Source organism: Diceros bicornis, chromosome 20, assembly GCF_020826845.1.
Source record: "Diceros bicornis minor isolate mBicDic1 chromosome 20, mDicBic1.mat.cur, whole genome shotgun sequence".
NCBI lineage: Eukaryota > Metazoa > Chordata > Mammalia > Perissodactyla > Rhinocerotidae > Diceros > Diceros bicornis.
This window is the reverse complement of record NC_080759.1, coordinates 30,612,007-30,638,284: the sequence shown is the minus strand read 5'-3', so window position 1 is coordinate 30,638,284 and position 26,278 is coordinate 30,612,007. Positions and strand designations below refer to the sequence as shown.

Sequence of the window (26,278 nt, the reverse complement as noted above, 5' to 3'; positions counted from 1 at the left end):
ACTCGTCCGGCTGACACAGGTTCAGGGAGAGGGTGAATAACAGTTGTTGGCTTTAAGTAAAGAAGTGAGAAATTTTACTCACAAAGGAGATGAAATCTGTAACCAAATAAGAATAGAACCTGATCACCAGGTTTTGGGCTTTCAGTATTCAGTAATTCTAACTTACTTCATTTACCTTTGAGTGAATGTGGTCTGGGTAAATGATTCACTCTTCCCAAACTCGTTAAGAATCAGAATGCCAATTTATTAATTTTCGGTGGGAAGTATAACTGGAAAGATAACTGGGGCCAAGCCTTTTGGTGCAAATCGACTCAGAAGACTAAATAATGCATTCTAAAGTATAATTATAGTGGGTGAACCAGATATCTTAAAGGATATTTATTTTAAAAAATAGCATATTATGTGGTTCTGAAAGCAATACATGTTTCTGAAGAACATTTACAAAATATAGAAAAGTATAAAAAAGAAAATTAAAATCACTCAACTCGACCATCCAGAAATAATAACTGTTAACATTTTAGTTTTACTTCCCTTTATAGCTTTTCTTAAATAACGGCTGTACTTAAAAAACCATAAAATGGAGTGCATAGTCTGATATGTTTTTTTTAAGTGTATAGAAAAAGTCAAGGAAAACATACTTAATTTAAACTTGGCAATGGAGTAAGAGTGGAGTTAGTAGGATGGTAGGGACTCAATTTCTGTATTGTTTGAAGATTTTTGTCATGATGATGTTATTTAAAAAATTTTTTTGTTGAAGTGAAATTCACATAATATAAAATTGAATACTTTATGGTTAAAGTAAACAAATCAGTGATATTTAGCACATTTACAATATTTTGCAACCACCACCTCTATCTAGTTCTGAAACATTTTTATTACCCTCAAAAGGAAACTCTGTAACCATTAAGCAGTTACTCTCTATTCCTCCCTCCCTCAGCCCCTGGCAACCACCATTCTGCTGTCTCTCTCTATGGATTTACATATTCTGGATATTTCGTATACATGGAATCATTCAATATGTGACCTTTGTATCTGGCTTTTTTCACTTAGCATAATGTTTTTCAAGGTCCCACCAATTTGTAGCATGTATCAGTACTTCATTCCTTTTAATGGCTGAATGATATTCTATCGTATGTATATACCACAATTTGTTCATCCATTCATTCATTGATGGACATTTGGGTTGTTTCCACCTTTTGGCTATTGTGAATAGTGCTACGAACATTTGTGTACAAGTATTTGTTTGAATCCCTACTTTCAGTTCTTTGGACTATATTCCTAGGAATGGAATTGCTGGGTCATATGTTAATTCTATTTTAATTTTCTGAGGAACTTCCAAAATGTTTTCCACAGCACTGAAGCCGTTTTACATTCCTACCAGCAGTGTACGAAGGTTCTACTTTCTCCACATCCTCATCAACACTTATTTCCATTTTTTTATTATAGTCATTTTTATGAGTATAAAATGGTATCTCATTGTGATTTTGACTTGTATTTCCTTAATGAGTAATGATGCTGAGCCTATTTTCCTGTGCTTTTTGGCCATTTGTATATCTTCTTTGGAGAAATGTCCCTTCATATCCTTTGCCCATTTTTAAAATTGAGTTGTTGTCTTTTTGTTGTTGGGTTGTAAGACTTCTTTATTTATTCTGGATACTAGTGATTTGCACGTTTTCTCCCATTCCACAGGTTGTCTTTTCACTTTCTTGATAATGTCCTTTGATGCACAAAAGGTTTTAACTTTGATGAAGTTCAATTTATCTATTTTTAATTTTGTTGCTCATGCTTTTGGTATCATATCTAAGGACCCATTGCCAAATCCAAGGTCATGGAGTCTGCACTGAGATTTTAGTTAGCACCCTAACCATCCCCAGCATCACATTTACAAAACATCACGAGGGATGGGTAACTTTCTGGGAAGATAGCTATTGATGGCTAATATCTTGCATTTTATGAACACTCTTGTTAGTCTCACTTCCATAGAATGAATTTTCTGAGGTTTTCTTCTAAATTCTGAGGGTAATATCTTATTTGGATCCTGGAGGCTTCTACCATGTGGCCCAATCACATGAAGAACTTCAGGCTTGTATCCATCAGGGATGCTTCTCAGATTATCTGGTTCTATCCAGAGCCCCATCCTTGTCATCTGTATCCTGAGCTTGGCAGGACATTGTGGGAGCCATGCAGCATGCTTCCCTGACATTCTGTTCCCTGTGACCTTTGATTGGGCAAGATGCTCTTGTCTTAACACTGGGGGACAGTGTAGTAAAGGGGAGGTTTTGGTATTAAAGAGATCTATATTTAAATCCCATGTGGCTTTGTGTAAGTTGTTTAAGCTCACTCAGCTTCAGTTTCCTTAGCTACAAAAAATTGCCATCTCACAGTTTTATGGTGGGTATTACATGAGACAACATATATAAAGCACCTAGCACTGAGCCTGGTAACTAGTATGTGCTCCATATTGGTGTTGCTGTGAATTCTACCTCTCTATGAGAAGAATAGCGTGCGTAGAATGGCAATTTTGAAACATTTTTTTCACTATTGGAGATTGCTTCCATTTTTATTGTCAAAAGGAGGTTCTCTCTTGCCTTTTAAACTAAGTGCCAGAGGGTATCAGATCACTAGGAGAAATCCCCATAGAACTAGAGAAATGAATGCTTTGAAGATAATGTCTGCTGTACCAAGGACGATCAGACACCAGCTGATTTTATCAATACAGTTTTAATCTTTTCAACACCTTTGCACCATTCCCACTTTACTTCAGACCCCCTCAAACCGACAAGTGAAACGAGTTGGGTCAACAATACACATTCCTTTTGAGTCTGTATGGTGTTTCCTCCGCTGAAGTGGAAAGTGATGCTTTGTTCTTCTCTAAGAGCTAGCAATGGCTTACTTCACTTGTCAGGGCCCATCCTCTCTCTGGGTCATTTCCTTAGCTCACTGACCTTGGTGAATCTGTTTCATGTTTGAGTCACTATTCATTTACAGACTCTTTCACAACACTAAACACTCTAAACTCGCAATCGCTCATTACTTCATGAGTTTGTTGTCTCTCTCCAACTAGGTTCCTTCCTTGAGCTAGGAACCTGTCACAACTATTTTATTTTACACTGAGTGCCTAGTTTGTTGCTGGTCTCCTTCAAGGAGTTCAGTGAATTCTTGCCAGAGGTGTTTTAAGTTCAGTGCATTGAGATATAAGCAATCATGTCTAGAGATGGGATATACTCCCACTTTATAGCTGTTTAATAAACTATGAAATATTGACTCTCAAAAAGAAAACTTTCATTTTTGATTTCTAGAAATATGAAATTTACAGCAAAAAGTCCTTTCTTTTTTCAGCCTTGCTATAAATTTCTAAACCAGTTAGATTGTCCAATAAAGAATCCTTTTGTTTTGCTTAACTGTTTATCAGTGTATTAACTTTCTGTGTATTGTTGAGCAAGTCATTTCATTCATCTAGGTCTTAATTTCTTTATCTGCCAAGTGATTTTTAAATTTCCTTCGAGCTTTTCAAGGTGTCCGATTCTAGGATGCATGTGTGAGCAATATTTTCCAAAGCTAAACAATGATGATATTGAACAGTTTAATTATCTGTGACTATTCAATCATGCTCCTATTAAATGTTATTTCATGTCTTATTTTGGTCTTTCAGCCTTGTCTGAACCTTTACCATTGACTCCTGAATCACTGAAAGTTTCCATCAATTCTACACAACAGTGTTTGCATTTACAATGGAGTGTCCACAGCCTTGCTTATCATCAGGAGTTAAAAATGGTTTTTCAGATAGAGATCAGTAGATTTAATACATCCAATGTCATCTGGGTGGTAAGTATTTCTCTTTTTTTGCCTCAATATTTTAAATATCCTTTTCTGATGTCATGATTTGTCCTTTATAATATCCAAAAAAGTCTCCATATGGAAACATTTTAGCAACTTAAAACAGTTTGCCTAAACAATTGCATTTCTGTGTTTTTAGTTAAGAGGACTCTGGAAAGAGTAACATGACAACTTTCGTTTGGTAGGTTGGCTGGAATGTGTTAAGAAAGGAGATCATTTCCTCAGTTCTGTTCTGTCCCCTAAGGCTATTGGGTCTGTCCTTGTGAGTACTGGATTCCAAAAATCCATGAAGATCAACCATCTTATTCCGCTTCCTTTTTTCTTCCCTGTCCACCAGAGATTTTCCTAAATAAAATGTAATAGTTTGACAGCGTTTTTCTTGCCAGTGTGGCTTCCTGTTGGTTTCTTTGCTTATACTGTGCTGAAATGCAAGGAAAAATGAGTCCTAGCACTTGATGTTCTAGCCAGCAAAGAGGTTCTTTGTGGACTAACCATGTTGGAGAGTAACTTATGGTGTCCTTTGTTGCATCACTTGTGGCTTTTTCTACAACAAATTAAGAAAATCCTTAATTTCACATTCTTTTTGCTTTTAGATTATTTGGGATAGATTTTCCACTTGTCTTGGTTCAAATCACGGTTGTGTCTGTTTTGCTGATGCTTCCCCATCTGGTGTATTGGAATACCTGGGTGGTTTCTCCCCATTGCCATTTATGGTCTGGGCAACCTTAATAATCTATACACACATCATGTTCATGCATTATTATGGGATGTTGAAGTACCGTGGAATGTTTTCTCATTGAAGGGAGCAGAGAATTTGCCTGGAGGAAGGGAAACACAGGGATGTGTCATTGCTGGGCACCTCTATTTGTGCAGTAGAGGGCCACTCTTCTCTCAGGCAGTAGAGACATGGGTTCAGGGATTCAGATGGTTAGTTCCTTCAGTAACGCATAAAGGCCACTAATTTTAAAGCCTCCAGTTACTTTCCATATCCATTATTTTATTTGAGATCTGAGTGAGTGGCCTAAGTTAAATATAATTCTGACTCTGTCAATTTAGGATTGATACCAGGTCTATAATTCCACCCCTCAAAAGGTAGTTTCCCACAAGGAGAATTGCTTAGTCTTCTGATTTTAAACTATAGCAATGCTTATGTACAGCTGTTTACCTCCCACCATCAGCACATCTTCCCACTATCCCACCTCACTCTAATAATTCATGTATTTTAATGTTTTTTTGTATTATTGATGGATACACTGGTTGTTGACTTGGACCTAGTAAAACATTGAACAAAGGTCATATTGAGGCTTGGAATTATCTACGAAAAAGAAATTTGAGAAAAGTCCTGGAGTAATTCATGGAAAACTAGCACTAACACCATTAGCGAAAATAACATTAACCATAGACCCAGTGGATCCCATTCTTTATTTTTCTAACAGGCAGTTGTCCATATCTGTTTTCACCTTGATTCATGTAACGGTTCTCTTTTCAAGGTAAAGCAGTGTGTGGAACCTACTCTGTAATCTACTAAAGCTCAAGATCTCTGAGAGTAGAGTTTTACCTTGTCTGTTGTATTGTCCCCATAACACCAGCCCAGCCTGACCCCAACAGAGGAGAAAACCAAGGCACAGAGAGGTTTGTTGTGCTGCTCAAGGTGTCAGAGCCAGGGCAATATCATCCCGCACTCCCATCCCCAGACAGGGATGCTGGCCACCCGCAGCCTCCCAAGGTCATCGGTAGCGACATGTCCCAGAATAGGTGATGCCGTGAGAAACCCTCGTCTGAACCTCTCAGGCCTGAAGTCAAGGAGAGACATAAGATCCCTCTCCAGTTAAGGGGGAGAAAGCCAGCTGAGAGAGGCCACGTCTGTCTAGACCATCATCTCTCTTTCATAGGGCGGTACCCTGTAATGCATGCCTGACAGGGCACCCTCCCTCCTGCGGAGAAGGGGCAGCTTCTAGACTCATGTCTCAGATTATTGTATTCCCAAATAAGCCAAAGGAAAAGCATCTTGATCCAGGTGCTTGCAGCTGGACCAGGGACACCGAGCCATCTCCCAGACGGCGCCGGCCACTCAGAGCCCTGCTGGCAGCTGCACTACATGGTCTCACCCAGGGCCGGGTTCTGCCCTGGGCCCTTCCAGCCACTTGCTGTGTGATTCTGTCACTGGCAGGAGAAGGCAGAGTACAGTAACAACAAGTTCACGCTTGGAAGGAGGCCTGGAGCGTGAGTCAGTGAGGGATAAGCTCACGCCTCAGGAACGAATTGGTGACCTCGGTTGGACTTCTGTGTAAATGTATGTGCCAGTTTCTTGTGACTTACTGATGTCTGCCAGGGCTGAGTAAACTTGCCACTTCAAGTCATGAAAACAGTCCAAACACAATTCATCACATTTATAAAAATCATTGAATTGATACATTCAAGGGAAGTTTTATCTCCTCCATTACATGGCTATAAACACCACACAGCACAAGCTGTGGTTAGACAGAACCCACACAAATAGTGTCTGGGAAAAATAGAGCCCTTACTAATGACCTGATGAAATCATTCAGCACGTAGTTGTACACTGTGGGCCCAGGTCTGGGCATTGTTCAAGGCGTTGGGTCTATCAGTGCTGAGCAATAATGAGGAGGTAAACACACAAATAAGGGTATCCTAGATGTGAAAAGTGCAATTCAGGTCGCTGACAGGGTGCTGTGGGGTTGGAGTGAGGCCTGACCTTCTCCAGCAACTTGGGGGAAGGGCTGTTTGAGCCAAAATTTGAAAAATTAGAAGCTAATTTAGCATGGAGGGTGGGGAAGAATGTTCTGGGAAGATCCAACAGGGGTGAGCAGAGGCCCTGAGTGACGGGGCTGTGAGCTTTCAGGCCTGAAAGCACCAAGCAGGTGGGGCAGGAGGGACACAGGGTGGACCACACAGGAGGGACCACACAGGATGGACCACACGGGATGGACCACACGGGATGCTGGGGTCACGCTCAGGTTTTGTTTTTATCCTGAGAGCGGTAAGAAGAAGGGAAGTGACAAGATCTGATTGGAAGTTTTTAAAAAGCCTGCTCTGACTGCACAGTGGAGATAAAGTTGGGAGAACTGGAGAAGGCGACGTGTGACCAGTATGGAGTGGGCTGTGGGGCTGGTCCAGAGGAGAGATGCCTGGAGTGGGTGGTGACAGTAGGGAGAGAGATATAGGAGGTGAAATCCAGTCTGTGGCTTGTGACATTATAGTGAGGTCACCATTATTGACATAGTTCCTTTTTTTTTGGTATTGGTTCTTAAATTAAACAATATTTAAGCAAAATGTGCTCAAGATTGCTCATACTAAATAGTGAAAGTTGCACGGATCATGACCTCAAAACTTGTAGTTAAAAAAATATGTTTTGTAATCTAGGAATAAAGTAGTGCAATAAACTGAAATAAAATATAAACATTTTAAAAATTGGAGTTCTGCATGGAGTGAAATGGACCTGTGTGAGTAGATACTGCCCAAGTGGACACAGGTGTTCTCACTCCAGGGCTGAGTTTGGCTCTGCCACGGGCACTGTTTAGGTTAGCAACTTGGGAAGGGGAAAGGCATGGAGCGAAGGCCTCAAAATTTCCCAGTTCCAGGGGGCCGGCCCAGTGGCACAAGCGGTTAAGTGCACGTGCTCCGCTGCAGTGGCCCGGGGTTTGCCGGTTCAGATCCCGGGCGTGTACCGACGCACCGCGTGTTAAGCCATGCTGTGGCGGCGTCCCATATAAAGTAGAGGAAGGTGGGCACGGATGTTGGGCCAACATTCCTCGGCAAAAAGAGGAGGATTGGCATGGATGTTAGCTCAGGGCTGGTCCTCCTTACAAAAAACAAAACAAAATTTTCCAGTTCCAGGTGTGTGTGACATGCGTGTTGCCCCAACCTCTCCACTGTAGGACTTGCCAAGGGCCCTTAGAAACATGGATACAGACTCCGTTTTCCCCAGGAAGTGCCAGGTGTTTGTTGTCTCCATCTCCCAGCTGTGGGGGCAGAAAGCAGGTATCCTGGAGGGGCCCACCCAGGAGCATGAGGGCCTGGAGCTATGGGGCCATGAAGAGGAATAAAGCACAGGCCCTGCTCTCTTGGGCAGGTGGGAGTCAGATTGTAGGTGGCCTTGAATGACAGTGTAAGGTGTAAAGGAGCCCTTGAAACCTATTGAATTAGAGAATGAAAATACCAGCGTCTTATAAAAATTAAGACTAAAGTCTGTACTGGAAGACCAAATGTAGTTCAACTTGGACAAGCTTCCCAAGAGCACAGTGTAAGACATTTCCTATGTGGTTGACATCTTTGGAGACTAAAGATTCTGACAGATGGAGCTCAATGGAGGAAGTATGGTTCATGTGGCCACAACATCTGAAAGACAAGAAATTTAAAAAATTTTTAAAAAACCCAATGGAGTCGTGGAGAGCCATCTATTGACTTCTGGGAGACAGTGGAACTCCTGGGTACCATGAAGAACTGCCTTCTCTACTGAGATTTGGCCAACCTGATCTGACCCTGGCTAAAAATGATGTGAAAAATTATTCGTCGAGCTTGCTTATTTTTAAAGGATGATTCAATTAATTCTCTAGTTTACAAGAATTTTCCTAGCAGGCTCTGTGTGACCAGCACTGTGCGTACCTTCTGGATCTGATCTCTTCCCTCAAGACTTGAGTAGCTTCTATTTTCTCTCTCACTTGCTCCACATGAGCCCCCCGGAATTGGAGGGCCAGAGGGAGTGGGAGCTGAGTTTTCAAAAAGCAGGAGGCTGTGGCTGGTTCCTTGCTGAGACATCAGAGCACAGGGAACTGGCTGGTTAAGAACGGACTGCACTTACACGTATTGTGGCGTTACGATGGGCTTTTAGGTGTGTGCTTTAGGATAAGTCCAGTCAGCCATTTTCCAGGACAGCATGACTATGTTTCCAAGTTTTTATCTTTATTTCTAGGAGAACTACAGCACCACTGTGAAGTGGAAGCAAGTTCTGCACTGGAGCTGGGAATCCGAGCTCCCTTTGGAATGTGCTACACACTTTGTGAGAATAAGGAGTATGGTGGACGATGCCAGGATCCCCGAGCCGAGGTCCTGGAGCAGCTGGAGTTCATGGGAGGAAGTAGATGGTAAGCAGTGAGGTGATAAAAGAGTGAAAGGGCTCACTATTGAGTATTATTGGGGGATCAAGAGTCAAATAGTGGGAGGACCTTTTGAGGAACTCTGGGTAGGCACCGACATTATTTTCCTTTGGCTTCTATTGGAACTAAAAAGCATGGGTGTGAAACTTGCCACTGGGAGGTAGGTGTCTGAGGATTTACCTCTGAATTTATTCATTGAAATAATTATGCAAATTCAGGCAATTCTGTATTCAGTTTTTAAACAGATAAAGCGTGTTCATTATAGAATGCTAAGTGAACAGAGCAGGACATAAATTGCACATATGTTTTTATTAGAACACACAAAATGTGTATGCATCTAGAGCACAAGCTGGGAAGCTCTTTCTGTAAAGAGCAAGATAGGAAATATTTCAGGCTTGGTGGACCCAGTGGTCTCTGTCGTGTCTATAAAACTCCACCACTGTAGCATTAAAGCAGTCGTAGGCAATGTGTAGACGAATGAGAGTGGTTGTGCTCCAATAAAACTTTATTTACAAAAACAAACAGTGGGCTGGAATTGGTCCATAGTTTGCTAATCCCTATTGTAGAGAGAAGGGAGGGAAGTATGGAAAAATGGAAGCAGCTCTTCATTTGAGTAACGGGATTATGGATAAATATGTTTTAAATCTCTCTTATTTTTCATGATTTAATTTTGTTGTAATTAAAAATTAAAGGGGGTTTTGCCACAGTTTCTTATGCTTCAGCCAAGCTATAGTCCAGTTCTAAAGCAATGGCATTTGGCTCTTTTAAAAACATACCCTGCCAGATTATTTGAATTTCCTGCCAATAGAACCATTCCTTTGTTAAGCGTTTATGCAAATTTATTGACTCAACTGATAACACATTAACCCATGAGTAGCCTGGTGATTAGTTTAATACTGACAATAGAATTAAATCTACATTCTAGTCACTGTTTTAAGCACTATACATATTAATTTATTCTCACATCAGCCCTGTAAAATATGTATTATTCTTATCCCCACTTCGCAGATGGGGAAACTGAGGCACAGATAGCTCAAAGAACCCATGCAAGGTCGTCAAGACACTGAGTGGAAGAGCCCAAATTCCATCCCGGACAATCGGGCTCCAGAGGCCATGCTCTTGACACTACATCCTACTGCTGAAAGGAGGACACACTTACCGAAAAAATAGAGATTAAAAAGATAGTAAGAGAGAAAGAAAGTACATTATAAACAACTTTGATAAAATGGACTACATTTCTCAATATTATAACCTCCAAACTACCTCAAGAATAATGGAAAACCTGATTATTCCTAACCTCTGAAGCACTGGTTCTCAACCGTGGTTGTACATTAGAATCACCTGGGGACCTTAAAAAAATCCCATACCCAGGCCACTCCATGTGGGTGACATCAGTGATGGCAATTTTAGTGACCTGGTGGGCCAACAGCCAGACTGTGGTGGGCTGAGTAAGCAGGGAGTGATGACACCTGAGCGGTAGAGGCAAGGTTTTCAGGGAGACCCCCTGTGGAGGAGCACGTGGCGATGAGGCAGAAGGCAGGCATGGGGAGGACCGTGATTTTGCTTAAAATGGGAGAGACTTGAGGATTTTATATGCTAACGGGCCATATAAAAGGAGAGATTGAAGCAAAAGGAGATATTTGAGTGACTGGCATTTCTCAGAAGGTGGCAAGAGTTGTGATCTATGGTACACTTTAGAGATTATGAGGGACACGTGGCTTTGGAGCTGGGCAGACCTGGTGAGTGTGAATATGGCTTTGCCACTTGCTGGGTGAATGAACTTGGGCTCAGCCCTACCTGTCCCATTGCTGTCAAGTGGTAAGGATGACATAAGATAATGGACACACCACTCAACACAAGGCCTCCCTCATGGCTCGGATCAGTAGAAAGCAGCTACTGCTGTCATAATAACCGAACACTGGCAATAATACAATAATCCGAAGTGGCAACAGGAATGGGGCTGCGTTTGGTAGTACGAACAGCAGCGGTATTACTGTAACAATAGGAGCTACGGTACAAAGGATTGTTTTGCAGGCACCAAAGTTTATAGGTTTGCTGTGGAAATTTAGGCTACTGTTTTCTCCAGGAAGTAGAAAAAGCTCAAGTTACAAGTTGAGAGTGAGATGGGAGGGGGCTGGCTTGAATTTTGAGTGAGATTCTAACTGAGCTGTCTTTTTTTATCTTGCAGAACAGAATTCTCTTGGACACGGTACACTGTTTGTTTTCCCTAAAGATAAGCTGGTGGAAGAAGGCTCCAATGTCACCATTTGTTCCATTTCTAGGAGCTATCAAAACAACGTATCCTGTTTATTGGAAGGCGTACAGATGCGTGGAGAACAACTTGATCCAAATGTGTCTGCATTCCACTTGAATAATGTTCCTTTCATTAGGGAAACAGGAACAAATATCTTTTGTACGACAGGCCGTGGAGATGGAACAGGCACTGTTCTCTTTGTCTCAAGTAAGTATGCACATCCGCTGTGCCCTCTCTTCCCATTTCCTGTGGAATAGAGGGAATCTGCTTTACAAGTAAACGTTTTCCCTCGTGGTGTCAATCTACTTTTGTTTCCCAAGTCTTGTAGGAGAGTCTCTGGAAAAGATACTGTGAAGCAACACTCCCAGGATTTCCCATTGTTTTCTTGTCCCTACTGACAATTTTATTCCTAGAAACCAAGAGTGTTAAGGAGGAGAAAGTTCCCGTCATGACCTGGACCACTGGGAAAATATCCTGCTTTCCCTTAGCCATGCTGGAATTACCACAAGATCGTGGAGGGAGAAGAGGGGCCGCAGGTGGGATGACCCCAGAGAGGCCCCCAAGGTTGTGCCCAGAAGACCAGAGTTTGAATCTTCTTCCCATGGCTGGGCGTGCCATGTTGGCCAAGTTTCCTAGCCTCTCTGAGACAGTTTCTGCCTCTGTGAAATGGGGACAAGAGTGGTGGTTATGAGGATTATTGAACGTAGCCCCAATACAATAGCTGCACACAGCAGGGATTCAGCACACAGCAAATGGAGGCCATCACTGTTCTTAACTGGGTGTGGGAAATGTCAGCGGCCTCCATTGGTGGTACCAGCGGAGAGGGAACATTTTACTTTTTATGTGATCTGTGTGCGCATGCCCAGTGGCCTCCTATGCTTTGTCTTGAAACCTCCCTTCCCCTGCACAGTAGGGCAATATCTGCGGCTCCTCCCTCCCTGCTCCTCCTGCCAAAGGCCTTCTCCAGTCTCCTGGACACTTGGTTCATCTGTGCCCCTTGGCACGGCCTCTAAGAACAGCAGGGACTCTGGGGACTTGGAGGTGCTGCACCATTCCTTGGAACTCTCAGCTTCTGGCTGCTGAGTTTAGCACGTTCCTGCAATCTGCCTGACTTCCTGGCGTCCCAGGCACAACCCCCGGGCTCTCTGTAAGCCACAGCATCCCAAATGAAACACCCTGCATTGCTGACTCCTGTCCATTCTTCCATTCATGAGGTCCATCTCTCATTAGCCACACTCATGGAGTGCCTCCTAGCAGGCCCTGGGGATACAGCTTTCATCAAATAGGCACAGTGCAGACCACTTGCAGAACACCGACCACCCATCTCCCGTGAAACCCCGGAAAAACACAAGGGAAGGAAGCAGAAGGGGCCAAGATGATGGGGCGCCTGAAATGTGACTTTCTGGAGCTGCCAATGTGTAGGCTTCCGTTTATGTGATCAGAGTAACTGTGGCCTCAGACCCCAAAGGGAGCTTTCCATTCTACTTGCCTTTCAATAAAGGGATTTAACTAGTCTTTCGTCTGTTTTTCCTTTGTATGGACAGAAGTACTCGAGGAGCCCAGGGACTTTTCTTGTGAAACCCCGGACTTCAAGACTTTGCATTGTACTTGGGATCCCGGGCGTGACACTGGCTTGCCTAAGAGACAGCCTTCCCAAAGCTACACTTTATTTGAATCGTGAGTCAGCTCTGGTTACGTTATTGACAGAATCTTCCTTGTTTAAGGTGACAACGTAGGGAAGACAAGGTGTCTTCCTTCCTTGTGACAACGTTAACGAAAGCCCCGTTTAGACGTTCCAAAAAATTTGAACAAATATTTTAAAACCACCCTGCCCAGGTCAGGAAGAAATCTTTAAGTGGTCACAAGTACATAATACTTTCTACGTGAGTTTTGTTAAAGGAAAATGTAGGCTAAAAATTAGATAGTTAATGGTGAATCTTCAGGTGAAAATAGTTCCACGTGGTGATCTGGGTCTACCTAATTTCTAACTTTTTAAGATTATCCAAAGTAAATTAAGGATAATTCTCACCAGTCACCAGGGGGAGTCAGCAATTCATTGTCACACATTTAACCACATAAATCAAATTTGTTGAAACAATATTTTCATTATTGGTGTTTGTTGGTGATGGATCGATGGATGCTGTTGTGTGAACCTAGTTTGAAAGCCACTGAGTGTGCCTCAAGGGTGACGGGGGTGCGTTGACAAAAGTGTAAACCCTGAAATTGTTGCTTCTTTTTTTTTTTTAAGATTTTCTGGAAAAAAGATACTTTGTGAACACAAAAACTGGTGTAATTGGCACATAGCTCAAGACTCACAAGAAATGTATAACTTCACACTCACGACTGAAAACTACTTAAGGAAGAGAGGTGTCAATATTCTTTTTAACCTGACTCATCGAGGTGAGACTAGAGTGTAGTAGTCCACTGTGGTTACTAATGTATCTTTTTTGACACACTATGTGATCAAGTAAATGTGCTGTAGATTTTTGCCTACTTCACATCCTAAGAGAAAGTTTTAATTTATAATTCGTTCATGCCATGCTTCTCTTCATGGATGCATGCATGGCCCATGGTCCCCTATTATTTGTTTGTTTAGATAATGTAATAAGCACCAATCAGCTCACTACTCAACTGCAAACTAGAACTCTTACAATAACTTATTTCATCTCGCATCCCACAGCCTCCCACCTGCTCCTTCCACCAAGATAATTACAGATTTAAATCGTGTGTGTCTGTGTATTCTAATTTCTTATGTAATCCTATAAATACTGTTTTTATTTTGATTGGTTTTAATGTATATAAAAGAGATCAAGCTGTATGTAATAATCTAGTAATTACTTTTTATATAATATTAAAATGCTAAGATATACCCATATTATTGAGTGTTGCTGTAGTCTATTCATTTTCACTGCTATAGAGCATCTCATTGTATAAATATACAATATTTTATTCATGCATCTCCTTTGATGGATTTTCAGTTTGTGTCAAGGTTTTTGCTCTTAGGTACAGTGTTAATATGAGCATTTTATATATGTATCCAGTACACATCTACAATTTTTCTTGAGTATATACCTAAGAGTGGAATTGGTGAGGACATAGAAAATGTGAATGTTCGACTAATGAGATGGTGCAAAATTATTTTCCAAAGTGGTTGTACCAATATATTGTCAACTTAGAAAAATGAGGCAACTGCAAAACAAAAGGAGAGCGTTTATTTGGGGTCTTAGAGTTGGAATTCGGGGAACATAGGTTCTGGCAGCTGCCAGAAAAGTGTCCCCCTAAGAAAAGTCAGGAGTTTTTATTAGCAACAAGGAGAGCACAGAACAGTTACCTTAGTCATTTGTTAGGGAGGTAAAATTTATGTTACAGTTCATTAGCTTACTCAAGGATATCTTGTTGTTACCAGAAAAAGTATATTTTTGCACAGTCCTGCAGAAAGTCCTTTCTCAGCAAATAACTCCCTTTTGGCAAGTCAGCAAGGTCATCACAGTTTCATATTTTTAACAAGATGGAGTCCAGAGTACAAAATGGAGTCACTGTTGTCAACTCACTCCACATCTACCCCCTTTGCTCATGATTTTTCCAGAAGAAAACATGAACAGAGCAACGTTATTCCCTCAAGGCCAGAGTGGTTTGATTACCTGCTCTGGTTCCATCCAGTCCCTCAGTGGGGGGTCTTGTGAAAAAGTCAAACAGCAGTTTCCTCTGAATCTTCTGATCCATAAGGTCCATCTTGATGAAGAGCATCTAACATGGTCATCTGGGCAAACACAGGCTGTGCAGTTGAGTGAGTTACAGCAGAGGTTGTAATTTTTAGTAAGCACTTGATTGACATAATGATGCATATTATTAAGATTAACAACAATAATCCATTTGTAATACTGTCCCTAGCCAGGAGCCTATTCCTCCTGGTAACCAGCTAAAGAAATGGAAATAATCCCCAAGTCCTGGCGTGTGTCCTGTTCCAACCAACAAGTTGATATTATCCTTTATTGTTTTTAGTTCTTGTGTTGCCTTGCCAGATTGGTTAACATAAAAATGACATTCTTCTAGTAGGATACAGGTGCCTCCTTGTTGGGCCATTAAGAAATCTAGTGCCCTTCTATTTTGTAGGATAGATTCTGGTGGGTCATCAATTTGGGTTTGTTGATTTTCAAATGCTTGAACAGAAGCATTGCAAGTCGTGGCCAGGACAATAGGAAGGTTGCAGATTGCTTTCAGTATGTAGAAGAGTAGATAAAAGTGTTCTCCCAATAGGATGATTAAGAGAAAAGTATGAAGGGAATAACAAATTGTTCGGTGAGAAAGGACATACAAAATGGACAGGCCTGGTCCAGAATCTTGAGACAGCTATCTGCTCAGCTGTCATCTGTTTCAGTTCCTGGAAATCTGACTTTTAGGTCACCAGTTGATGTGCAGGTCCAGTCAGGGTTTGGTGCTTTCTTTAGTTGTGGCACGTGAATCCAAGAGTCTTTTCCTTGGAGTTTGGCAATGCAAGAGTTGGTTAACAGTACTTGATAAGGTCCCTTCCAGCGAGGTTGCAGGGAGTCTTTCTAAAGGTGTCTTTTCCAGTAGATGAGAGCTCTGGGCTGCAGATTATGATGTCTGATGTTTTTGTCTCCTGGGAGCGCACTGTGGAACTATTGTTCTACCTAAGTATGATTATTCTCTATGGATTTGATTAAGACTTTGCAAAATTGAAATTTTTTTATCCCTTTTATCAGCTGTGGACCAAAGGAAGCAGGGGCTTAGGTGCAGTGGGCATCCTGTTATAAGGAGAACGGATTCTTGTTGAACTTATGCAAATACATATATTGTCATGAAAAATAAGAATATTTAATGAGAGTTTCAAAATTCTGGAGGAATCAGGTAGGGAGAAAAAGATAAGTGCTTCAACCTTTGTTGCAAAGATGCACTTTACTAAATTGCTGTAAGTTTAAGATAGCTTAAAGAAGAGGCCAGAAAGGGGTCCTTTACCTCTGGAAAACAAAATATCAAAGCAATCAGTTTCTCATTAGGATTTTGGAAATTCCCACCCAGTTCAGTGTTATGATCCTAAAGTTATCAAAAACTTGTATTCTAGAGTACTTGTCAAAGTCTTTTCTATGAATCTCCTTGAAGATGAAGCACTTTTGCAGGCACAATTTTTGCCAAAGCATCAGCGTAAACAATAACTGTCTATAAATGACAAAAGGCATAAAAATGCCCATTAGTGAAGATCTGATGAGTGTTCATTATAATGCAGTTGACAAAGGGATTTCATTGTTTTTATGACAGACAACATTTTAACATAATAATTGGAGTTATGATTGATAATGTTGTATTAAGACATATCAGATATCCATGAATTTTATGTAATTTCTGGAACACTTATAACATATACCTATACAGACACAATGGAAGAAAGGCTTAGTATTACTTCGTATTTGACAATGCCTCCCATATAATTTAACATATCAAGTAAGCCTAATTATTTTAATATTTCTCAGGTCAAATAGACTTTAATTAGAATTTGATTTTTTGGGAAGTTTGTCAGAAAGTATCAAAAAGGTTTTAAAATATTTGATCAAAAAAGATCACAGATTTTTATGAAATAATACTTAATTATTCATTTAACCAAAGTAACAGAGATTTGAAAGGCAAATACTGAAAGTTACATAGTTCTAAGCAAAACCCAGCTCTTTTAAGATTGAGATAACTCAATTTTTCTAAGTAATTGAAGACCTGATAAAGAAAAAAACACAGAATCTTTGTTTTCTAGGCAGATTACATTAAATGTAAAGAAACTTTGTTTATAATTTCTTATTAAGAGCAGATCAATAATTTGAGAAAACTTTCTCCTTTAATAAAGAGAAAAACCAAATTCTAATTTTGCACCAGTGTACTTTTGATATTAAAATTCCTTTTTAAATAAATTCATTTTAATCTTTCCCAGCTTGACCACACATTCAAATGTCTTTTTAAAGATTCTTTTTTTCACAAACCCTCTACAACTTTCTGTATCTATTTAGGTTTTGTCCTGTCTTTTCCTTTCTTATTTTGGAACAATCATTTTAATTTAGGACAAAATTACTTCTTGTTTTCCTTCAACAAAAATGCGTCTTCATTCTTCATGTCTTCTCTTACTAAAAACTCATATCCTACTTTCCTTGTCTACTTTTCATATATAGTCATTTTCTTAATTTCAAAGACTTACATATTTTATCTAGAAAAGAAATGATATAAGGCAGTTGTTACAGAATAATTAACAGATTTTGCTCTTAGAGGATAGCATAATTGCCTATGCATTGTGTTAAATGAATATAAACTCCTTCTACATAATATAGTTAAAATAAACCATACACTTTTTGGAAATGATAGTACGAGATTCTCTTGTTCAATAGGTTCATCCTGACATTGGTCTGCTAGACTGGGAATGATCGATGGGCAGAGGCAGTTAGATCCCCATATTGTTGCTGAAGAGGGTTGCTCTAAGTTGAGTAGCCACCACCAGAATTCCCAGTCATACAAATAGTCATAGAAATGGGAGAAGTTCTTTTAAACAAAGATTGCTGCCTGGCTGTAAATCTGAAAAGACAATGCAACAAAGTATGAGCCTATCAGAGGGTGATTACAGCCTGGCCTTGAGGAGTTACCGTTGTGTGTGTACAGGACAAAAAGGATGGTTGTTCTCGTATTGGCCTCTCCACCTGGCTGCAGAGACCCTTCTGTTGCTCAATTTCCTGTGGTATAAGAACAGTGGTTTTCAACCATGTTGGATCATTCCACAGCAAGAAATATAGTGTATATTATGGTCCAGCGTATACCTACATATGTAAAACGTAGAGGTAACTGAAATAAAAATGGAATAAATTGACATGTATTTCCTATTTTTAGTATATGACATACATGCATTCTATTTTGCATTTTATGAAATTATTTTCTTTTATTTGTGTATATAGAATAAATAAATTTATCTATGAATTATAGATAAAATTGAAGATATATATTATCCATATGTCTATATTGGTAAATGTCGATACCAGGTACATTTTCTATTTAAATAAATGTTAATCATAATTTGTCAATGATCTGTGACCATAGTTTGAAAATCAAGAAGTTACAGTAAATCCTTCCGCAGTAGGAGAATGCTCTCAGGAGAGTTCCATTGCTTCTTATCTTTCAAAGGGGCACCTACTACTTTGCCTGCGTTCTCTCAGCATCAATGCACGTAGTTTGCATAGAGTTAATGTATGTTTATTACTCTAAGTGTTCTGACATTTCTCTTTGGTTCATTTTGTATTCTCAGCTCTTATTCCAACTTTTTTTTGTTTTTGGTGAGGGAGATTGGCCATGAACTAACGTCTTTTGCCAATCTTCTTTTTGCTGAGGAAGATTGACCCTGATCTAACATCTGTGCCCATCTTCCTCTATTTTATATATGGGACGCCACCACAGCATGGCTTGATGAGCAGTACGTAGGTCCCTGCCCAGGATTTGAACCTGCAAACCCTGGGCCTCCGAAGCAGAGTGCTTGAACTTAACCATTGCACCACCGGGCCATCCCCTCTTCCAACTTTTTTTAACGAATTGTAGTCTTTGCTTTCCAGTGAAAACTAGGAAACAGGCAATTGTGAACTATCCTATATTAGCATCCTGTAGTAGATTAGCAAACCGATGAACACATTTCATAATTTCTAGAAGCGTATTTCTCTTTCAGCAAACTTTTCAATGTGGCATAAAACATGTCTATTGATAGACCCAAATAGTATCTCTGAGAGGTTTGGAATCCTCTCTTCTAAAGGTGCCCATTAAGGTGGACTTAACTGAAACAAAGATTCCCCAGAATAGCCATTACAGTTCCAAATTATCCAAAAGTTCACTCATTCCACTTACTTAGCTTTAGAGCTCTTGTTTTCTAACCATGCATACAAATAAACTAATTTAGGTATTTCAGATGAGCCCCATTGGGACCAAGCAAGTTTTAACTCATCCTTGGTATACTAGTGCCACTTCTCTAAAAATCTGCACACAGAGGGGTTCATAATTTTTAAACATAAATCCAGCAGGAGCCCCCAATGGGGGTTGAGTCCCCATAAGAGTCCTAGACTGCATATTTCCCACTATAAGTATGTACTCACCAAGAAACAGTTAATTCTCTTAGATTGGCTCCAAAAGACACCAAGAATAAAAGCCAGAACCTCAACCAAGGCGAGAGGTTCAGGACCGAGAGAAACTCACCATCTGGGCCCGAGAGTACAGGGCACAAGGGGCTCACGCAGGTATCTTGCTTGAAACCAGCAGCAGCCCTGGAAACGGGGAAGGTTGCCTCGGATCCCACGTTTCTGACACTGAATATGTCAACTTAGAAAAATGAGGCAACTGCAAAACAAAAGGAGAACGTTTATTTGGGGTCTTAGAATTCCTATTCAGGGAACACCAGTTCCTGCAGCAGCCGGAAAAGTATCCCCCTGAGGAATACAAGTCAGGGGTTTTTATTAGTAACAAAGAGAGGCCAGAACAATCTCTTCAGTTGTTTATTAGGGAGGATAAATTTATGTTACAGTTCATTAGCTTACTCAAGGACATCTTATTGTTACCAGAAAAAGTATATTTTTCGCAGTCCTTCAGAAAGTCCTTTCTCAGCAATTAACTCCCTTTTGGCAAGTCAGCAAGATCAGCACAGTTTCATATTTTTAGCAAGATGGAGTCCAGGGTACAAACCGGAGTCACTGTTGTCAACTTATTCCACAATATTCTCTCCAAGTTGGTATTGTCACCCTTTTCCTTTTTGTCAACTGAATGGGTATAAAATGGTATTTCATGATGGTTTTGATCTACACATCCCTGAAGTTGAGTATCTTTTCCTGTGTGTTGACCACATCTGTTTCCTCTTTTATGAAATGTAGAATCTTTATACATGTTGTTCACTTTTTCTGGAATGCTCGTTTTTCTCCTTTTTCCTTCTTAATTCCTACATATCTTTTAGATTTCAAATTAATCATCACTTCAGTCAGTCACCTAATTCCAGAGCGCCACCAGTGTAGCAGGCCGCGGGGATCCAGCAGTGAACAAAATTGAGTAACTGCCCCTAATGAGCTTATAGGCTAGTGCGTTTTGGGGAAGAGCGTAGAGAGTGGAGTGGAGACATACAGTAAACTTGTAAACAAATCAATAAAATAATTTCAAGCATTGATAAGTCCTATGAAGAAGAAAAAATTCAGGTAATGGGGTAGAGAATGCCTGGGATGCTGCTTCAGCTAGGATGAGGGAGTTGAGGAACGAGGAGGCAGAAAACATCTAGGGGAAGAAATTTGAAGCAAAAGGAATAGGATTTGAAAAGGTCCTGGGATGGGAACGTGCTCTGGGTGTTTTGAGGGACAGAAAGAATATCCTTGTGTCTTCACTGTGAGAGAAAGGAGATTGGAGTGGTAGGCAGTGGCCAGGTCAGGCAGCAACTGTGGAAAGGGGTAAGACACTTGGATTGGAGGGTGTTAATCAGGACAGATAAATGATGTGACTTATGCTGTGGAAAAGGATCACTCAGGTGGGACTGTGGGGATTGAAAGTGGAGACAGGGAGATGGTTAAGAGGCTGTTGCAGTAGTCAGGCAGAGACCTTGGACCAAAGTTGGAGTGATAAACTTGGTGGAAAGTGGTCGTATTCTGAATATACTTTGGAATAGAGTTGGTAGGACTTACTTAGGGACGGCATGTGGATTGTAAGGGGAAGAGGAATTTAGGATGACTCCTAGGTTTTTGGCCTAAACAATTGGGACAGTATTGAAACTATTTCCTAAAATGGGGAAGATTTGGAGGAAAAGCAGATTTGAACAGGAGAATAGAGTTCTGTCTTAGCTATGTTAAGTTTAAGATGTCCTTTAGATATCCCAATGGAGATGTTGAGGAGACCGTAGGATATAGAGTTTGGACAGCATGGAAGAAGTCTGGGATGGAGAATTAGAATTGAGAGCCATCAGCCTGTAGACGGTGATCAACAAAGGAGATAAACGAGATGAGGGCTCAGGACAGGGCCTTTTAGAACTTCATCTTCTAAGTCAAATACCCCTTTTACACTGTCATACACTGTCATAGTTGTCACCCCAGTTTCAATGTTGCACTTGTTTCTCTGGTTATTGATTCGTGTTTGCTCCCTCATTGCACTTGGAAGGCAAGGACCATGACTGGTTTTGGTTTTTTATCCCATTTAACAATTTCTCTTTTCGTTGGTGTGTTTAGGACATTTATATTTCACATAATTATTGATATGTTTGGACTCCAGTCTACCGTTTTATTGTGTATTTCCTATTTGTTCCCTCTGATTTTTGTTCCTCTGTTCTTCCCCTTCTGTCTCATTTTGGATTATTTGAATAATTTTTAGTATTCCATTTCAATTCATTGACTGGCTTTTGCCTACGTCTCTTTGTGTTCCTTTTTTTCTTCTAGAGATTAATATATTACTAATCTTTCACAGTTTTCTTAGAGTTAGTCTTTTACCACTTTACGTAGAATGTAGAAGCTTTACAACCATGTCTGTTCCTTCCCCCACTGAGGAGGGTTATAGATATCATATGTATTACATCTACATACATTGGAACCCCACTAGACAATGGTACAATTTTTGCTTTCAACTTTTGTACATATCTTAAGAGCTTAAGAGGAGAAAATAGTCTTTTAGATTTACCCAAGTATTTACCATTTCTGTTGCTCTTCCCTCATATCCGAAGGTACAAATTTCTCTTTTACGTCATTTCCCTTCAGCCTGAAGAACTCCCTTTAGCATTTCTTTTAGAGTAGTTCTGCTGATGAGAAATTCTCTTAGTTTTGCTTCATCTGAGAATTTTTACCTTCATTCCTGAAGCTAACTTTTGCTGGATATAGAATTCTGGGTTGAGAACTCTTTTCTCTCAGCACTTTTAAGGTATTCCACCGTCTTCTGGCCTCCATGGTTTCTGATGTAAAATGTGTAATTTGAAACATTCCTCTATATGTAATTTATCATATTCATCTAACTGCTTATAATTTTTTTCCTTTATCTTTGGTTTTCAGCAGTTTGATTATGATGTGTAGTGTAGTTTTCTTTGAATTTATCATTCTCTGAACTTCTTGAATATTTAAGTTTATGTAGACAGCCCGATTTGGGGAATTTCCACCATTAATTACGTAAGTAGTTCTTTGCATCTCTCTCTTGATATTATCAAAACTTTTTTATTGTTCAAGGTCCCTGAGGCTCTCTTCATGGTTTTTTTTTTTCAGTCATTTTTTTTTTCTCTAGTCTTCAGATTGGATAATTTCCATTGATCTATCTTCAAGACCTTGATTACAATGTATCTGGGAGACATTTCTTTGGTTTTTATCCTGTTTGGGGTTTTATCTTGAGCTTCTTGTGTCTGTAGATTTATGTCTTTCACCAAATTTGGGAAGTTTTTAGCCATTATTTCTTCAGCACAGCACTTTCCCACCTTTCTTTCTCAGACTTTAACAGGTGTTAGAGCTTTTGTTATTATCCCACATCTCCCTGAGGCTTTGTTCATTTTTTAAAATCTCTTTTTCCTCCCTATTGTTCAGATTGAATAATTTCTATTGATCTACCTTCCAGTTCACTCTTTCCCACGTCATCTCTATTCTGCTATTGATCCTATCAAGTGAGTTTTCTATTTCTTTTATTGTATTTTTTGGGTTAAAATTTTCCATTTTGTTCTTTTTATCTTCTGTTTCTTTGCTGAGACTTTGTATTTTTCATTTGTTTTGAAAATGTTCGTGATTATTTGTTGGAACATTTTTATAATGGTTGTTTAAAAGTCTTTGACAGGGCCGGCCCCGTGGCTTAGCAGTTAAGTGCGCGAGCTCCGCTACTGGCAGCCTGGGTTCGGATCCTGGGCACACACTGACGCACCGCTTCTCCGGCCATGCTGAGGCCGCGTCCCACATACAGCAACTAGAAGGATGTGCAACTATGACATTCAACTATCTACTGGGGCTTTGGGGAAAAAAAAAGGAGGAGGATTGACAATAGATGTTAGTTCAGAGCCAGTCTTCCTCAGCAAAAAGAGGAGGATTAGCATGGATGTTAGCTCAGGGCTGATCTTCCTCACCGAAAAAAAAAAAAAAGTCTTTGACAGATAATTCCAACATCTGTGGCACCTTGTCATTGGCATTTGTTGATTGTCTTTTCTCATATGAGTTGAGATTTTCCTGGTTATTTGTATGTTGAATAATTTTGAATTTTATTCTGCATATTTTGAATATTATGTTGTAAGAATCCGGGTGTTTAGATCCTATGAGGAATATTGATAATTTTTGTTTTAGTAGTCAATTGACCTGGTTAGGTTCAAGCTGCAAGTTTCAACCCACCTTTTGTAGGTTGTGCATCCAACGTCAGTTCCGTTTTCAAAGACTTTGCAGTGCTTTTCAGATCTATTTCACATGTCTGCCTCCCAGTGGCCAGTCTGGAACCTGGGCAGTGGCCTGTTAGTTTGGTTCTTAAAGCCTTTGGTATGCTGATTAAGATCAGATCCATGCATGCACACCTGGGACGTGAGCACAAGAGTTCTTAAACAGCTTTATGGAGTCGCTTTCCTAAGCACCTACTTCTCCATGATCTCCTGGTACTTTTTGGTTTTCTGGAACTCTCCTTTTTGATTCTCCAGCCAGAAATCTAGGACTTTAGTTACTCCACTCTGGCACTCACTTCTGCTACTGTGCAAAGTGTTAGGAGGACCAATGAAAAAAAAAAAGATAAACTCACTGCCAGTTCCGTAACACTTCTAATTCTGGTCTTCGCCAATCTGCCTGCTGCTGTTTACCTTTCAGAGTCCTCGAATCACTACTCCATGCACTACATCCACTGTGTTCAGTGGGATAGACAGGATGGAAAGTGCTTACTTCATCTTTTCAAGAGCTAAACCCCATCCAGTTGGTTTTTTATTTCAGATATTCTATTTTTGGGTTCTAAAATTTCCATGTGATTCTTTTTTTTTTAATAGTTTCTATGTCTCTGCTGAGAAGTGTTTTTCTTCTATTTATTTCAAATGTGTTTATTTTTACCACATGGGTCTGTTTTAAAGTCTTTTTCTAATAATTACAGCAATATGGGTCATCTTGAGGTTAGCCTTTTTTGACTGTATTTTTCCTTGGAAATTGGTGACATGTTCACTGTCTTTTTTGGAGGGGTATGTTAAATAATTTTAGATTGTATCTTTGCCATTTTTAATGTTGTTTTGGTTAAACTCTGGGCTCATTATAATCTCCCCAGGGGCCACTTCTCCAAGTTTTGACCCCTCCACAGTCTGCCAGCTTTTGTTTAATTTTAAGAGTCCTCAAGTAGTTTATTTTTGTATTTTGTTCAGAGTTTCTAATATAACCTGAGAAAGAAAGGCTGTAGTTGGCTTACTTCATCTTGGCTGTTGTAAGTTTTGCTTTGTTTGTCATTTTCTCAAAAATAAACAAAAAACCTTATCGAATAAATAAATGACGAAATTAACTGCCTATTTACCAAAGTCTGTTGGGATCTGTGCTTGAATTTTGTTACTTTGTTTCCTTTTGGCAGTTCGTCCAATGACTCCCTTTAATGTCGTCTTTAAAAATATAAGTGACACAAATGCCACCATGACCTGGCAGGTACACTCCATTGGGAATTATTCCACACTTTTTTGTCAGATTGAACTCCATGGTGAAGGAAAAGTGATACAAGTAAGAATACTACTTAATTTTCCATTTTCAAAAATCCCTTTATATCCTGAACAGAGAGACTGCTGAATAAAATCTCTTTAAACTCTTATTTCTGTGTGGGTTCAAATGGTGTGGGTCATCTGTTTAAAAAGGTTCATGAAATTAATCATAGACTTTTAGAGTTGGGAAAAGGGCCTTAGAGATTTTTTTTCCCCAAAGAAGAATAGTCTTACTTCAAATCAGGATGTGCCATGTCATGATTTGGCTTTGCAATGAAATATGCTCATCAATACTTCTATCTTCTTCTTCTTTTTTTTTTTTTTTTTTGATCAAGCAGCACAATGTTTCCATCAAGGTGAATGGTAATTATCTCTTAAGTGAACTGGAGCCCGACACACAATATATGGCCCAAGTACGCTGTGGTGATGCCAACCACTTCTGGAAATGGAGTGAATGGATTGGGAAAAACTTCAGCACACTTGAAGCTGGTACGTTCAGCTCCCTGACAATTAACCCAAGGATCTAAACTGACTCATAGGAGATGGGTTGGCTTCCTTGAGAGCTTTTGGTTGTACCAAAAACTGAGGGAGAAATATTACATTAGAGGCTGGGTACCATTTTTTTAAAAAAACTGAATTAAATGCCTAATGAGATGTGAGTGGGAAGATATCCACCTCAAACATTTGCCATCTGTTTTATTTCTACTGTACATTTTCTCTCCGATCTTCTATTTTATCCAAATATTTTCTAAGTTACTGGCATTGCTGTATTCTGTTGGATCTGGGGCTATGTGAGTTAGTATAGACTTTTTTTTTTGCTCATCTTTATATTTCCTTTTTTTTATTGTGGTAACGTTGGTTTATAACATTATACAAATTTCAAGGGTACTTCATTATTTCAACTTCTGTGTAGACTGCATCATGTTCACCACCAAAAGTCTAGTTCCCATCTGTCACTGCAAATGCACACTTTTTCCCCTTTCGCCCTCCCCCAACCCTCTTCCCCTTTGGTAACCACCAGTCTGTTCTCTGTATCTTGGTTTTGTTGAGTATAGACTTTTAATTCAGGACTCAGGCCAAGCAGTAGTGGTCATGCCAAGGGAAGCATTGATCTCATACCAAACAACTTCAGGCTGTGTTTGGAAATATAATGATGTTTGGAAACCTAATTGTTATTGATAAGTCATTTGTTCCGCAATAGCCAACGATGAGCCCTCTCTATCATGGCCTCAGCAGCAGTTTCCTCAATATTGACTGAACAGAGAGTTTTTCTCCCAAATAATGAAGTCATAGAGCTCAAATAGCCCTCAGGAGATTAGATGCCCTGCTTTCATCTCCTTCCAATTCAAGATCATAAAGTATTACCGTTGCCCAGTTTACAGATGAGACAACTTGGGCCCGTAGATTGGAGAGACTTGCCTA

The 26,278-nt window shown here is 39.9% G+C and overlaps 1 protein-coding gene across 3 annotated transcripts in view; it reads left to right on the top strand.

Annotated features, from left to right (window-relative positions):
* The window catches only part of OSMR (oncostatin M receptor), a 60,684-nt gene that overhangs the window by 16,675 nt on the left and 17,731 nt on the right, over positions 1-26,278 (top strand). For 2 of the 3 annotated variants that reach the window (XM_058564200.1, XM_058564198.1), the window contains exons 3-9: positions 3,653-3,825; positions 8,771-8,942; positions 11,143-11,415; positions 12,753-12,885; positions 13,457-13,608; positions 24,736-24,878; positions 25,192-25,345. In XM_058564200.1, the coding sequence (XP_058420183.1) occupies positions 3,653-3,825; positions 8,771-8,942; positions 11,143-11,415; positions 12,753-12,885; positions 13,457-13,608; positions 24,736-24,878; positions 25,192-25,345 (1,200 nt within the window). The remainder of the gene's footprint in view (positions 1-3,652; positions 3,826-8,770; positions 8,943-11,142; positions 11,416-12,752; positions 12,886-13,456; positions 13,609-24,735; positions 24,879-25,191; positions 25,346-26,278) is intronic. The other variant, XM_058564199.1, reaches the window with a different exon arrangement.